Raw genomic sequence first — 16,698 nt, 5'->3', positions numbered from 1 at the left:
AACTTTAATGTATGGATATATAATTATTCATTTTTCTATGAAAGAATTTTAGGCTGTTTTTAGTTTGTTTGTTTTTTACTGTTACAATCAGTCTTGCACTGAATATCTTTTTATATGTTGGAAGAGATTTGTTCACTGGGAAGTATGTTGAACTGGATGGGTTAATGTTCCTTCCAGCCCTACGATTCAAAATTCAGTTCAATCCAACCAACATTTTCTAGTCTCTGGAGATAAAAAGATTAAGACATGGTCCCTGCTCAAGGAATGCACTGTTTAAAGACTCTCTGAAGTTTATATTATTTCGTTGTTTATCGTGTCATTTTTAGGCATCTATAAAGCGTGGCTGGCTTAGGCATTCAGTTACCTTGACTATGATGGGGCATCATCTGGGATATCTCTATAGTTTTGAGTATAATTTTCAACCTTAAGTCTCAATTTTAACTAATAATTTTTGGTAAGATGATTATGTGTCCAAGAGCCATTTGAGGTTATTTCTTTTCCAGAGCTGTTTTTACCACCTATGATTTATGTTAAAGAAGTCTTTTCTGTTTTACCCTTCATTATTGAACTTGGCTCTTCTGAAAATTAATAAATGCCACTTATGGTCTATCTCTCTGTGTGTTTTATGCCTATGTGTATTGTGTGCTTAGGAAAAAGGCTCAGCTCAAGAAAAAACGAGGCGTGCCTCAGATTAATGAACAGATGCTCTTTCATGGTACCAGCAGTGAATTTGTGGAAGCAATTTGCATTCATAACTTCGATTGGAGAATAAATGGTATACATGGTGCTGTCTTTGGGAAAGGTAATTATCAGAATTCCAGGCCCAGTTTGAGTCCTAGGAGACAATCTCGTCTCTTTAGAGATAATTGATTGTTTTATAATTCAGGAGTTTGATAGTCATTAAGTTAAAAGTTAAACTGTACTAGGTTCCTGGCACACCCTCAGAGTTTCTGAGCCACGGAAAAGCCACTTCCTGCATGTACAAGGTAGAAGTAAGACTTTGACACCTCTACCAGGTTAAGTAGCTCCCCAAGTCCCAGTCATTCAGATGGGACAGCATGTCTGTATTGGCTGATTTTTGCATTACATTTAATTTCCATGTATAAATCCTATACAGGTATGACTGTATACCAAACTGTTTTATGTCCAATGTATAAAGAACTATAAAATAAATTGGTCACATTGTACCCAGGTCTAGGTACTAGTATTTTCTGTTCATTTTGTTTTTTAGAAAATGATAGGTAAGGATATTAATGAGCAATAAGGAGTAATGGGGGAACTCCTCACCTTTTTTTCTAATACTGTGAAAGTCCAAGCTCTCAAATTTATACCTACTACTCAACCAAATTAAGGTGAGAAATGAGGAGAAAAAGTAGGGGTGAATGTTTATTTTTCTGGCCCTTACTTTGTACCTTATCTCCAGCGAGAGAGCTGGCTACCACTTAGGATCAAGATATGCTACATTTTTAAAGAGTAAATTAATTTTTAAAGTAACTCCTGGAAAGGTCATCCCATTGATCTGACTGTAAGAGGATTAGAAAAGCGTTACCATAAATCCTGTCAGCACTGGGTAACCTGAGACTTTGTGATTCGTTTCCCAAATATTTTAGAGTAAATATTCCCTTCGTGATGTCAGTCTCCTAGGCCTACCGTTTGGGAAGATTTGATGCTTCATTGACTTTTCACATGTAGGCGATGAACCTCTGTGAAATTGTACTTCGGGAGTGCTCAGATGTAAATAGTGTTGCACTCTTCAGAGGTCTCTCTGTGGTTGTGGGGTGGTTACTATCTCCAGAAATATTATTGATTTGTTACCCCATATCATAGAAATGTGGTTTCTTGGGTTTTGAAATAATCTCCATAGACCAGTAGTTCCCACTGTGCTCTGCAGAGCTCGGTGAATGCTGGCCAAGGGCAGTGGGCTGAGGAAAGTGCTGGAGGGAAACAGAAATGGGAGGGAGATTCAAGCAGGTAAAACTCAGGCCTTGCCTTACTTTTAGTCACGGAAACAGACTGTATCTGTCTTACGTACTGGATTTCTCTAGAAGCTTTCTTTTGAAAATAGAAGACTGATAGCTCTGTTTTGGTGGGAGCGGGGGAGGGTGTCAGTGGTGGGGAATGGTCTGTGTAACAAATCTATCTGTGGGGTGGTCCACAGCATGTGCTTTCTGGTCTTTCCTTAAAGATCTGCAGACAAGGACATTCCACATCTCCTTTCGTTATACGATTCCACGTGTCTGCTCCCCTAACAATTAGAGTGTTTTTGCTTGTGTTTCCTATATTCTTCAGAGTAATCTTGGCTTCTTCTGGTCCTTTTTGTTTAAGGAACCTATTTTGCTAGAGATGCTGCTTACTCCAGTCGCTTCTGCAAAGATGACATAAAGCACGGAAACACATTCCAAATTCATGGCGTCAGCCTGCAACAGCGGCATCTGTTCAGAACGTATAAATCTATGTTTCTTGCTCGAGTGCTAATTGGGGATTACATAAACGGAGACTCCAAATACATGCGGCCTCCTTCCAAAGACGGGAGCTATGTGAATTTATACGACAGCTGTGTGGATGATACCTGGAACCCAAAGATCTTTGTGGTGTTTGACGCCAACCAGATCTACCCTGAGTACTTGATAGATTTTTATTGATTTCACTTCCAAATCTCAGTGGTCAAGGAAGTTCTAGTCTGTTTTGCAGGAAGATTTGCTCTCCTGTCATCTAGCCACTAAGTGTTCACTATCTGATACTTTTGAAACAGATATGGAAAAAAGTGGCGTCCATATAAAAAGGCATACTGACTTGAAGGTTGGTTTTTTTGTTGTTCTGTTTTTGTCCGTTGCTCGTAGTCTTGTCTGTTAAAGATTGATAACCATTGCCATTTTAACACAGAGGTGAAAGATAGCACTCAAAACTGAATCAGCTGGGTCTCAATTAACATAATCATTCAGAGTCTGTAAAGTTTACATATGTGTTCTATTTATTCATATATATGTTGAGAAAATAAAAAAAAAAAAACAGACATAACTGTGTCCCTTCAGAAGAATTGATCCTTTGTAAGTTGAATTCTGAGAGTATTGTCCACCAATCAGTATGTTGCCTTTGTTGGTCTTCTGAAGTGGGAATTTTATTTTTTTTTAATGTTTATTTATTCTTTGAGAGAGAGAAAGGGGGAGAGAGAGAGAGAGAGAGAGAGAGAGAGAGGGCATGAGCAGGGGAGGGGCAGATAGAGGGAGACACAGAATCTGAAGCAGGCTCCAGGCTCTGAGCTATCATCACAGAGCCCAACGCGGGGCTTGAACTCATGAACCACAAGATTATGACCTGAGCCAAAGTCGGACACTTAACCGACTGAGCCACCCAGGCGCCCCCTGAAGTGGGAATTTTAAACCCTGAAGCAGTCTGAGTACCTTGAGAGAACTCAGAAATAAAGCCATTATTTACAGTGCTGCCAGACCAGCCAGAGGGAGAAAGTCAAGGTAGAGTGTCCTGCTTCTGATTGCGTCTAGAGGGCAGGCTGCCGTCTCATTCTCTTGTCCCCACGTTGACAACTGCAGAGGGCAGTTAGCCCACAATTCATCCACCGGGGCTCTTGAACTCTGGTTGTAGGACTTGCTGCACACAGTGTTCATTGCACCTTCAAAGTGAAATCCCTTTGTTTTGAGTAGCAAAATGACAATCTGCGAGCTCTTGAACAGTTCAATACAATTTATAATCATGCCTAATACAACTTTGTGTACCTGTTTCATCTATTTTGCTATTATTCTATTCTGAAGAAGAATAGGCAATGTTGGAACAGCTTCCCGCCCCTATAGATATTCTGGCAGAGACAACACCTTGGCAGAAATGTCATACCAGAGTTCAGGTATCAGATGGGGGAATCGGCCAGATGATTGCTGTTTCCCAACCTTGATTGTCCATGGTTCTTCCTGAAAAAAAGAATACACTTGTATCAAGCCTGGCCAGAAAACCATTTCCTAACTCAGTATAATAATGAATTCTCTTCCCATTATCCTCATTCAGTTTTGGCCGAGAGGTTGTGAACATAACTTAACTTCTCAGGAAAAAGCCAGTAAGTGCCCAGGCCTGTGTGCCTTGTTTCAATCATTTGAATTGGGAAGATATCTAGAAATAATAAAAATAAAGAGAATGGAGCAAGATTAGGCATGGTAATTCTTTAACTGACATAAACCCCCAGATTTATTGTAGCCCAGAGGACATGTAACTGGGCAATTCAGAGTAAGTAGTACACAGGAAACTGTTACATATGACACTCTGAAACCAAGCAGCAACAAAGACTTCCTGACCCAGCTGCACACCCTAGCAGCCAGCTCCCATGAAACGCTGTGAGTATTTAGGAAGAGCCCATTTTAGAAACACACAGAGGTTATTATGGAAATAATTGGAGGAAAAGTCCCTAGACAACCTTGTGAGAGGCTCTAGACTCATTCACCAGAAAACAACTAGAGACACCAGGAATTCCGATTTTGAAAATCTTTTTGTTCCATGTATTTGTTATTTACACACACACAAAATGCTATGTGTGCATTCACTTCAACATGGATGTCTTGTTTTCAGTTTAACACGATTGCCCTTCCCATCACTCGAAAGGAATAAGTGTTGTAGCATTTGGGGGTTCTTCTTGTGCAGACCTTATCTGAAGGTGTGACCGAGAGCCCTAACTTGAGGTTTGCAAGGCAGACTGTCTGAACTCTGAACTTCCCTAGCTGGCTCACATGTAGTAAGTATCGCAACATTGTAAGAGAGGATTCTTTTCCTCTCGTCTGACAATGTAGTCCAACTCTCCTTTTATAAGAAAGAGCTGATTTTGATAAATTTTTTCAGTGTGATAGTGTAGCATTAATTGATGTTAAAATTCTGTTTTGGTCAATAGATTGAGTTGAGGAATCGTAATTAGTATATAAACAGACTGGACACAACCATCTGCCACCTTTTCCTCTTGTCCTCACATAGTATGTGTGGAGAGAGTAAAGAGAACCTATTCCAGATTAATGAATAAATGACTTTTAAAAGTCTATGTTGAGTAAATTCCAGCTGATCGCGACTTTTCTTTTTCTCTTTGGTGACATCAGTCTCAGGGTAAAAAAAAATGTGTTTATGAGAAACAGTTTCAAAATCTTGTGGTTATGAACAGGAAGGCTTTTTTTTTTTTATTTAATTAGTGCAACTTTCATTTCTAGACTGTTACGGTGATGATAAAGCATTTGGAGCCATTTTTGATATGTGAATGTATTGTTTTTACATGTGGTGATTAAAGCTTTCCATAGCAGGGCCCGGTTGTCTGTGTATGCCATATATTTGTTTCTATGATTTCTGCGTCTCATCTCCACCTTGCATTATTTAAGCCTACATTTGTAGCTCAAACTCAACCCTCAAGAAGTTTGTTACCTCTAACCCTTATGTAACGCACTTACGGATGGGACAAGTCTCTTGTTCTTGGTTTAAGTCATCATGAGCAATAGCTAATCAAATAATCTGGGAAAATCATTTACTCTGCTATTGAAAATTCCAAAAGCAGTCAAGGCCAAGTGCCTACAGACAGCGTCCTTTACTCTCAGGGTGCTCCCCTGCCTCAGAGGAGCCATTCTGGAGGGTGAGTCTACATTCACCTGAGGCACATGCCTCCTGCAATTCACCTAATCTCCAACCACAGTAAGTTGTGAAGTGTGTGTGTGTCCACAGTAAGTTGTGAAGCAAGTTAGACATTTCATTTCAAGCTTATGTTGGCAAAAAGAAAAAAAAAGAAAAGAAAAAAAGAAAAGAAAAGGAGAAAAAAGGAAAAGAAAAAGGAAAAAGGGGGGAGCTATCCAAAGCTGCCTTAATATTAGAGGAATGATCAAGGCTACTTGTGCAAACAAATCAGGTTTTCTGTTCACTAAAATCATGTCGCAGTCTGTGTAAATGTTGGCCTACTGTCAAGGCTCAGTGTGATAAAAATGCAACTTCGATGATGTAGAAATGTGACATCTTTCCAAGTTTTGTTCCTAGGCCATCCGGGATGTGGGGTCGCCTCCCAGGTCACCAGGAGTAGCACTGGGAACGGTCTGTCAGCGGCCCTGGTTACACAGTAGCCTCACGCTGTCCGTTCTCCTTGGAGAAGGATATTCTGTTTGCTTTTAGATAAACGAATTTTGTTTAAAACCAAGAGTCTATTTCTAGATGAAATTACACATTCTGTACTTGTAAAGAGGAAAAATAAAAGGGAATGGAAAATAGCCAGGAAAGGAAAAGCAAACAAAGCCTTGTCAAATATTAGTTTTCATTAGGAACTTGAGCAAAAGGATTGTACTTATTTTTACCCCTTTGCACTATATGCAGGAAGAGGTTTGGTGAAACGAGCCGCCCTGCCTCGTTTCCTAGGAATAATTTTACAACATCGCTTGGGGCAGCACTGGTGGAAGAAATCAACATTTCCAAGAAGCATGAAGAGCACCATTATTTGGGGGCTGCCTGGGTTTTGTGAGTAATACGTGCAGAAGTGAGCCCTACATATCCAGGAAGATGTTCTGAGTTCATCCATTCAGCTTTACTTTTTTGCAGACTGGCTCACTTCTCCCATTCCAGAGACTGCAGGCTAGAAGGTGGCAGAGAGCATTTGCAGTCTCTTTCCTCTGCCCGCTTCCCAGGCTGAACCGCGCCTCGCGCCTGACCCATCCCAGGTAAAAAGGTGTCTTGGTTATTCCGAACCCTGAGACAGTAAATTCCCTGCTGTTACGGAATTAAGTCTCCTGCTGTAAAATTATGTAATCCATTTTCTCAGCTCTAATTGCTTGGCTTTCATTCTTCAGCACTGCAGGCTGAGAACTTGGCTTTTATTTGAACTTTCTCACTGTGTGGCGATGTAGCTACGAATTTAACATTGATCTTACTCATTTTCAAGTGGCTTCTCATGAGATTGGAACATAGAACAATGCCAGGGACACTTATGTTTCCTGCAGCTTTTTAGCCTTGCTGTATCCTCTACCAAGAGGTTATACAGTAAACTGATTCTGACCGACTCCGGCTTATGCTGACTCCACTGTGGACAAGCCAGTTTAGGAGAATCACAATCGAGGATTTCATTCAAATCAGTTTTGCAATATTAATTCTAAGTCCAGATTGTAATTCTTGTGTTTCCGTGTTCCTTTTTAAAAAAATACCTTTTCCTGAAGGGCTCATTTTGCTTTAATGTCTCCTGGATAGCAGGTGGAAGCTGCAGGCATTACAAGTTCACCTTTGATTAACACTCTTAGAGAATCAGTGTTCAAGCCCAGCTCCTCCTCTTTATTCCTTTAAGAAGGAGATCAAGCACCATCTTGGGAGTTGCTGATCCAAGTTTTATTTCTAGCTTTGATGTTTCACTCAGCGTGACCTTGGATAAATCAGCAGAGGGGAAGGTTCACTTTTCAGAAGGTGAAGTTTCTGAAAGACTCTTGTTAAAAGTAAAAGGGCCTGACAGAGCGTGGCTAGATTTCTCTAGGCAGCATCTGACCTGACTGAAGATGGTTTTTGAGTTTGGGTCAAGAAAGTCCAGCAGTGGGGATCGCGATGCATTATGAAGCAAGAGTACAGAATAGGAAGGGAAGTTTCTCCCTGACCCTCTACTGCCAGTCAGCCCCTCCTCGACTCAGAGGTCCTGCGGTGTGCCAGGCGGTTGACAAGTTGTGCACCGCCTCTGCTCTGGGGGAACTCCACGCCTAGCGGGGGGGCATACGCTGAACTGTAACAAGAGCGATGGGCTTAACTGAAGGGGAGCTTCAGGCCACTGTGAAAGCCTGCCACAAAGGGACCTAACCTCTCCTAGAGAATTAGAGAAGGCTTCCCTAAGAAGTGACATTTGAATGTGGAGACCTGAGAGATGAGTGGGTGTTAATTAGGTGAAGGATTGATTTTAGTCCCTCCGGCAACACCCAGTGGTGGGTGCCACATCAGGCTTTCGGGAGATGAGAAGAGCAAGGTATGGGTAGAAGGCAGGTTGTAGCGTTTTTATCATTAACATTAAGGTGACAGAATCAAAGCCACTTTAAGAGCCAGAATTATTGCCCAGCTGCAGCTGGCCCTGGGGATAGCCTCAGGGGAATCAGAACCCCCACTGAGGGTCCGTGGAGACAAGAGCAGGGATGGTGTAGATCTTTATATAACATGCTAGCACAGTCAAGATGCTTATTAGGTAGGCTTGCTTATTCTTGCCCCCATGCCTTTGCTCATGCTTTGCTGCTTCCCCCCCAGAACCCACACTTGCATACCTCCCTTCTCCCTCCAGAGTCCCATGTCTCTGACGCATGGGCCCTGGAGTCAGGTGACCAGGTTGAACACTGGCTCCACCACTTACCAGCTCTCTGACCCTGGAGAGGTTTCTCAATCTCTCTGTGTTTCAGTTTCCTCATCTATAAATTGAGATAACAGTAATGCCTACCTTATGTGATGATGATGATAATAATAACAATAATAATAATGCCTGTGGAATGCTTTGATAATGCCTGGCAGCTTCAGCAAATGTTTGTGGGTATTGGTCTATAAGACCCTTCCTCTTTTAGGAAGTGTTCTGTAGCTAATTCAACCCTCCCAGATCTGGGATTCTTACAGGTTTCATATTACACTTGGAGTTACGGGCATACTTTTTCTTTCTTTCTTGGCATTTACTTGGTCAATGGCCTTCACCCAAAGACCACCAGAAGCAGTCCTGTAGTTAAACAAGTTGGGTTGTAGTGAAGGGGAACATAGACCATGAGGAAACATGGAGTGTCCCAGTGAGAGGGTGTTAGAACTTATAGGATTTGAACTTTGGTTAGTTAATTTGGGGAAGCATCTAAGGAAGTGGGGTTTTGCCCTAGATTGGACCCTGTCAGACAGCAGGGTGAATCTTTGATTGGGTATCTCACTAAACCATACGTGTCTGGCTGGGTAGACTAGGCAGGGAATAAGCTATAATCTGTAAAGCAGTAGCAATTTCTCATTTTGGCTGAAAGACAGGATGTTTGGTATTCTGCAGGTGGCACAGTGACCTAATTTTTGTGTGTGCTTGGACTGAATTATGAAGTAGCCTTGCTTTGTCTCATTTTGTCATCAACTCCAATAACCTTGTCTGGGGTTTGAATTCTGGAAGATAGTTTAGGCTGTAAAGGAAAATAACATGACTTAGCACGAGTACCAGGCCAGTTTCCAAATGTCAGCGGCTGATCTTTTTTTTCCTTCTCAACTTGTTAAATAACTGTTTTGTTTGGGTTAGTTTTATTCCTTCGGGGGAAGTTATATATTCATTCATTCAACAAGCATAGGGCACCATGGTAAAAACCCTGCTTTCAAGGAGCTCCAAGTCTACATGAGAGAAGATTTAAAGACTGTCTGCTTCAGTCAGTCATTTGGATGGTTTTGATGGTATAAACGCCTCCTTCAGCTTTCCTATTAAAGTTCTCCGGCCTTTGTCTGGATACAGTACCAGTAAGCACCCGCTCCCATGAGACAATATTAAAAGTTTAAGGCCAAGCGTGAGAAAATCTTATCTTGACCTGTAACCCCCTCCCTGTGTCTTCCACCACTTGGATCCACGTCTCCCATTAAAGGCACACAGAACAAGTTTTCTGCATGTTCCCTGTAGCCCATCTACAGAGTCAACAACACATGAGGGGTGTAAGCAAACTCTGGATTCTTAATCTCAGTGCTGTACTGAAAGACTACTCATATTTTTCTCAAAAGAATATTCTCATTCAACAAATAATTTAATGCGGTTGTGTTTTCTGAATGGCTTTGCTATTAACATAGGCCTGTACTGCGTGGCTGGAGAACAGAGACTATGTCACTGGGGGTTCCTAGGCAGGTGGATGACATTGCGATGAGAGCTACATACACTAGATGGCAGCACCTTCCTTCAGAACTGGCAGCAAGATCTGGGCACCTTCCTATCCCTGTGTATTACAGAGCAGGGTGAAGAGACCCTCCAGAAACCATCTCTTCCTTTCCTCTGCCACCAGGTGGGACAGCCCCTTCTCAGGTCCACCTGGTTATGCCTTTGTCCCATTTGTAGAAATTGCTAGGAAAAGGGGGGCCCTTTCTCAATAGTGACCTCTTCTAATATTTTAGAGTCTTGCCTATTTGAAAGTTCTTCCAACCCTTCACATGCTATCATTTCATCTTATTTTATTTCCTTTTTTCATATGAAATTTTATATAGTCCAGAAAATAATTATTGGGTACTTTCTGAGTCCATAAACACAAAGATAGTTACTCTTCAAACCTTACCTCTTTAGGCATAAAATGAAATGAAATGAAATGATAAAATTAAAATAAAATGAAATAATAAAATAAAGTCTCTTGTTCTCTAACTTCTTTCTGGCCTCACCCTACAGCTCTTTATGTACCTGTGGTTCTATCTCCTGGGTATATATGCTCTATATCATTTGCAAGTTATGGAGCCCCAAAGTTTCACCATCCTCCTTCAAACAGACAAGATACTGTTTCTTACAATTGTAAAGCTAACTCCTCAGAAAGCAATACGTATATTCTTTACTCTTCATGTGTGCCAGAAAAGAGAGGCCATAAACTTGGCTTAAAATTGGAATCTATGACACACCAATACACATTTCCGAAATACCTCTCTCAAACTCTGATGAGTTGAACTTGGTGCGCTACAATTTTTTTAAAGGTATAATTGCATACAATTCAAGTGTGCTTGGGCGGGTGGGGGGGTCAGGTAATAATAATTCACCACTGTGGAGGACAGAACAAAGGGATTCCCTGAGGTCATGTTTCAGTGCCTGAGCCGGCATAGACCCCAATCACAGGCATTGTGCTTACCAGTCCAGGGATCCTTTAGCATAACTTTGTTTAATGAGACTATATTTGCCTGATCTTAGCACAGACTGATCACCTTAAAAAAAAAAAAAAAAAAAAAAAAAAAGGTCTATTTTAAGATGAACATTTTGAAAATATATGTCATATGTTTAGCATTTTGTATTTGGAAAACAATGTGCTATAATGAAAAAAACACAGGTTTTAGAGTCAGACCATCCTATGTTAGAGACCCAGCTTTGCTACTTTATAGCCATTGTAGCCTTGGAGAAGTTGCTGGTCTCCTCTGAGCAACTGTCTCAGAGTTACTGAGTTACTCAGAGTTGCTGTTTCCTTGTCTTTCCTCTTTGTCTTTCTGTGATGTTGGGAGAATTACCTGAGACTGTGTGAGTATGAAAAGCACTTAGCACTGGCATGTGCTAGTTGCTCAACAGTGAGATACAATTTTATTACAAGTTGAGTTGTTCCAAGAAGAGGGTATCTGTAAGGCAATGGTGGAAGGGCCAGAAGGTGTGGGAGAAGTCATTCTGTAGTGCTGCAGAGCTCAACACAGTCCTTCACCTCTCAAAAGCGTAAGAAACATGGAATGCAGGAAAGAAAAGGCAAGGCACAGAAAGTCCAAGCGATGTAAATAAGAAGATATCTATGATTTAGATTCCTTCCCCTGCTTCTGTCCCCTGGCTTCCAGACAGATCTGTGTCTTGTCCATTCCAGACAGCTCTAGTGGGCTGGGAACAAAGCAACATTGTGGGTAAGGATAGTAGGACTTTGGATATCCCTGCCAGCCTGAGAACCTGCTGTTGAGAATGCTTCATACCCAACAATAGCAACAATAGAACCTAATGCTTTGGCTTCATTCTAGATTATCATAGACTGCAGTTAAGTAACCTACCATCATTGACTTGAATCCAGTCTTGGCTCTTCCATCAACTTGGCTAGTCACTTCCTCCTCCTAGGCCTCGGTCCCACATCTATAAAATGAGGAAGTGGTCTGAAGGCCCCTTCTAGCTCCTGTCTTCTGTGATACACAGCTTTTACTCTCTCAAAGCTGCCAACAACAAAAACATCAATTCTGCAAAGCAATTTATGTTCACTGTTCTCCCACTTGGAGTCAGAATTGGACCAGAAAATGGAAGGTAGAAAGAAAACTAAGCAATAAGCAAAATATACTAAAATAAAGGTAAAGTAGCAAAGACTGAGGGTACTTTAATTTTTTAATATATTTATTTATTTAGAGAAAGAGAATGCACAAGTGGGGAAGGGGAGAGAGAGGGAAAGAGAGAATCCCAAGCAGGCTCCACACTGTCAGTGTAGAGCCCAATGTGGGGCCCAATTTCCAGAACCATGAGCTCCCGACCTGAGCCAAAATCAAGAGTCAGATGCTTAACTGACTGAGCCACCCAGGTGCCCCTGTAGCATAGCCAGAGGTGTTTTACAGAAAGTTGACCCTCTTGCCAGGTGACCTTGGAGAGTCCATTGTATTCTAATAAGAGGAATGATACCACGGGAGGCCATGAGATCTAGTTTATTTCAGCTGTTCCCCCTGCTGTCACACAGGTTAGATGACATTCACAGGCATGAAACACCCTCACAGGTAATCTAGATTTTGAAGAATGCCCCCATGTGTCTGGGGGCAATGAGGCATAAGTTGTAACTACACAACTCTGGGTGCTAAATGGTTACCAACAGCAGCTAGCTGAACTTCATGTCTTCACCTCCTCTGTGGGAAAGCACATTGCAAAGGGATGGGATGAGAATGATCTTGAATAAACTCTAAGGACATAGCCAAAATGATACCATTCAAAAATAAAGGCTCTGTTTTAGTAATACAATTCACTTGTTACAAACCTCACAATGGGCTTGGGATCTTTGCTGTTGAAATCTATTCATCTAGGGGGAGAATTCATAACCAAACAACAGGTATGTGAACTATTCAGCATGTACCTCCACAGGTACAATGTTCATTTACCTGCCGGTGGTGCGGTATATACTCTGGAACCCAGGGAAGGTAAAATCTATATACAGTTTGGGCTAATAGGACAGTCAAAAGGCTTCAAAAATGTATGACCTACACTCAGTGTATGCCTGGGTGGTGGGTATTGCAATAACATTTGGCAAATTTGAATGCAGTATTTTGGGTGGAAATAATGAAACCAAATGAACCTACTCATAATCCTTTAGTTACATCTCATTACCAAAACTGGTTCTTAGTTTTGGTAATATGTGGTTTCAGTTAATAAAACTACCAAATGAATTCTATAAATTAGAAAATGCTAATTGTTGCTTTAGTCATTCCACATTTATTGACCATCTACTGTGTGCCATTTGATAGCCATCCACATACCAGGTCCTTTACTAGGACTGACTTCAAAGATGAGCAATGTAGAGGCACCTGGGTGGCTTAGTCGGTTAAGTGTCCAACTTCAGCTCAGGTCATCGTCTCACAGTTCGTGAGTTTGAGCCCGTGTCAGTCTCTGTGCTGACAGCTCAGAGCCTGGAGCCTACTTCAGATTCTGTGTCTCTCTCTCTCTCTGCCCCTCCCCTGCTGATGCTCTGTCTCTTTCTCAAAAATAAATAAACATTAAAAAAACAAAGATGAACAATGTACTTGCTTTCCAAGGGCTCTTGGCCTAGTGAGGAGACAAATATGTAAACAAATAAATGATGATTCCATGTAATAAGTGCTTGTCAGAGATATGAATTAATGTGTCATGGGAAATACAAGATGTTCCTGGAGAGTAGAATAAGGCTTAACCTAAGGGCAGGGCAATACAATACCTAAATCTCAGAGGGAAATACCAGGTGACAAAAGTGAGAAAGGCCAATCCAGTGCAGGCAAAGAGATGAGCACATGCAAATGTGTGTGTCTGAGGAAGAGTAAGCGGGGGTGGTGGTGCTGTGTGGTTGTGTGGTGAAAGCAGAGGGCAGGAGTGGAAGGAGATCAGGCTGAAAATACAGGTTGGGGAGGGATTTGCTTTCCCAGCTGAGGGGTGTGGGCTTTGAGGAATTGACCAAAGGTTTTAAGAAGCTGAGGGACAGTTTGCAAGACTGGCTGAGTAGAGATGTCATGGGTAGGGGGGGGAAGCATTGCTGGAGACTGTGTGATTGCATCAATGTTTTGTCTGCCTGACACTGTGCCGATTTCCTGGGAAGAGCAGAACTGCTTGCTCTCCCCTAGCCCGTGTGAATACGTGAACCTAATGAGAGCTTTAGGTTCCTTAAGAACCCCATTTCCTTAGCTATAATGATTGTTCTAGGGGCTGGATGCCACATGCAAGCTGGTCCAATCATACCGTCTTGTTCTGTTCACCCTTTTCCAAGTGTTTGGTCAATGTGTGGGCATGTGACCCAGAGACCTTCCTTGATAATTCTGCATTTTGAATTGGCAGTAAGGGAAAGAATCTTTCTTTTCTGATGATGAATCTGTGAAGTTGCAAATGTAGAGATGCCAGTGGTTATGTATCATATGTGGAAGAAATTGGTGTTTATAGTAGAGCAAAATGGAAACTAACACATGGAGAGAAGCAGGTATGAAAGACAGAAGGGAAGTGAGTTCTGGTGGCCTTTCAGTCTCTAGCTCCAGGCATCCATGAGGCTAGTTTAATTCCTGCCTATCCTGCAGTTTGGTCAACATGAGCCAATCAATTACCCTTTTTGCCTAAGGTCGTTACTGTTGGATTTCTGACATTTGCAACCAAGAGTACTAATTAATGAAAACAGGAAAATACATCTTGATCTTGATACATTACAGTTTAAAAGGCTCTTCTTCAAGCCCAATGTCCATCAACTGATGAATGGATAAAGAAGATGTGGTATATCTATATAATGGAATACTACTCAGAAATGAAAAAGAATGAAATCCTGCCATTTGCAACAATGTGGATGGAACTGGAGGGTATTATGCTAAGTGAAATAAGTCACTCAGAGAAAGACAGATACATGTTTTCACTCATATGTGGAATGTGAGAAACTTAACAGAAAACCATGAGAGAAGGGAAGGGAAAAGAAATAGTTAAAAGCAGAGAGGGAGGCAAACCATAAGAGACTCTTAACTGCAGAGAACAAACAGGGATGTTGGGGGGGCAGGGGAGAGGGGAAAATGAGTGATGGGCATTGAAGAGGGCACTTGTTGGGATGAGCACTGGGGGTTATATGTAAGCAATGAATCACGGGAATCTACTCTGAAGCTAAGAGCACAGTGTATACACCGTATGTTAGCTAACTTGATAATAAATTATATTAAAAAAATAAAGAAATAAAAGTAATATAGACATTTATGGTATAAAGTTTGAAAGGCAAAAGTTTAAAGAAAGAAACACATATCTCCTGCCATCTTGCTGTTCAAACATACCTCTTCTGAACATCTGAATAGCTGTCTTTTCAAAATTGTATTCAAAGGCTGTGCAAACATATGTATATATCACAAAAGCGACATGATACACTGTACATATACTATTTCATAGCCCCTGTTTTTGCCGTTTGGAAATATTTCATGGACGTTTTATCAAGTCATCAAATATTCTTTGAACATACAGCTTTTATGTTTACATTTTAATGTCCATTATACAAAAATGCCATGCTTTGTTTACTTAATATATGAATATTAAGGTAAAATAAGTTAATTTTCTAATTTGAACCATGGACAAAATGTTAGTGGAATTATGTTGAAAAAACTTTTTTTTTAAAGGGCATATTACATGTTCAGTTACCCCAAAATTAAGGATCTTTATTTAAGCAATTGCAACTGAAGTTATTCTTTCTCAGTAATTATGGTTGTCACTGGAGGTAATTTAGTTTTACTGAAAGAAATTTGATTAACATATGAAGTTAAATAAAATGGTTTTATGAATTTTAAAATAAAAAATAAAAGGCTCTTCTCCAGATAGTAACAGAGCTCAAGAGAAAGGCAAGGACTGGAGACCTAGATTGGAAAGTCATGTTTGGAAAAGGTGGTTGTTTTGCCTTGGAAGTGGACAACCTCATCTCAGGTAAGTGTAGAAGATGGCCAGAGGCGAGGACAGAACCTTGGAGAATGCCAGCATCTGAGAGTATCAAGAGGAGGAACCGGCTGTTTCACACTTGGGCCATCTCTGATTTTACCCAGAGCTTCCAACCTCACTGTCCTCAGTGGGGAGGGGGCAATCTAGGAAAGCCCATAGGGTGTCACTAGCTTTCCTTTTAATTTATTTTTTAAACTGCTTTAGGCCACATCTTCTGAAATCTGCCTCCTGTAGCTTTCAGTCATGGGAGCAACTACTCCTCCTTTAGAATGTTCTGGCCTGTATTTGAAATCTGTGATCTCATAACCTTGGATCTTCTCTTCCTCAGAGTTAAACCTCTCAACTTCCTCCAGCCATTATTCATCTGATAATACCAGATTTTACTGAACTCCTCTAAATGTCAGTCCACATTGCTTATGAAGGGTGGTATCTGGAACAGACATAGTGTTTCAAATATCATGTGCCTAGCACAGACTACAGTGGAACAGGATGCCAGAGTTTGCCATACTGAACAGCATACTAGTCACGCTGTTAGGAAATATTGCACTTGTGAGCAACCAAAACATCCTAGGTCTTTTTTTTTTTTCCCCTAGAAATTGCTGGGAAACCAGACAAATAAAAACTCTAATTTTGTGATTGCCTTTGAGCCTAAATAAATGCCTTGACATTTGTCCCTGTTAAATTATTTTGAATATGAAAGATGATCATTGTAACATTATCTATAAGGTTAAATAATTGGAAACAATATACCTGGTCAAATATAGGGGAATGTTAAATATATTACAGCATATATACAAGATATAACATCATGTCTGTGAAAATGATCTTCCTGAAGTACATTTAATGGCATAGGAAAGTGTGTATGGCATATGTTAAGGGAAATTCTGGACTTAAACCCTCTGTAACAAATTCTTAAAAGT

The 16,698-nt window shown here is 40.9% G+C and overlaps 1 protein-coding gene across 4 annotated transcripts in view; it reads left to right on the top strand.

Annotated features, from left to right (window-relative positions):
• Window positions 1–15,164, top strand: part of PARP11 (poly(ADP-ribose) polymerase family member 11) — a 57,062-nt gene extending 41,898 nt beyond the window's left edge. For all 4 annotated transcript variants that reach the window (XM_049624922.1, XM_049624924.1, XM_049624921.1 and 1 more), the window contains 2 exons: window positions 651–802; window positions 2,326–15,164. In XM_049624922.1, the coding sequence (XP_049480879.1) occupies window positions 651–802; window positions 2,326–2,642 (469 nt within the window). In that variant the 3' untranslated portion in view covers window positions 2,643–15,164. The remainder of the gene's footprint in view (window positions 1–650; window positions 803–2,325) is intronic.
• The last annotated feature ends 1,534 nt before the right edge of the window (window positions 15,165–16,698 follow it).

Source organism: Panthera uncia, chromosome B4, assembly GCF_023721935.1.
Source record: "Panthera uncia isolate 11264 chromosome B4, Puncia_PCG_1.0, whole genome shotgun sequence".
Lineage (NCBI taxonomy): Eukaryota > Metazoa > Chordata > Mammalia > Carnivora > Felidae > Panthera > Panthera uncia.
Note: the sequence above shows the minus strand (reverse complement) of the source record. Positions and strands in the feature narration are given on the sequence as shown.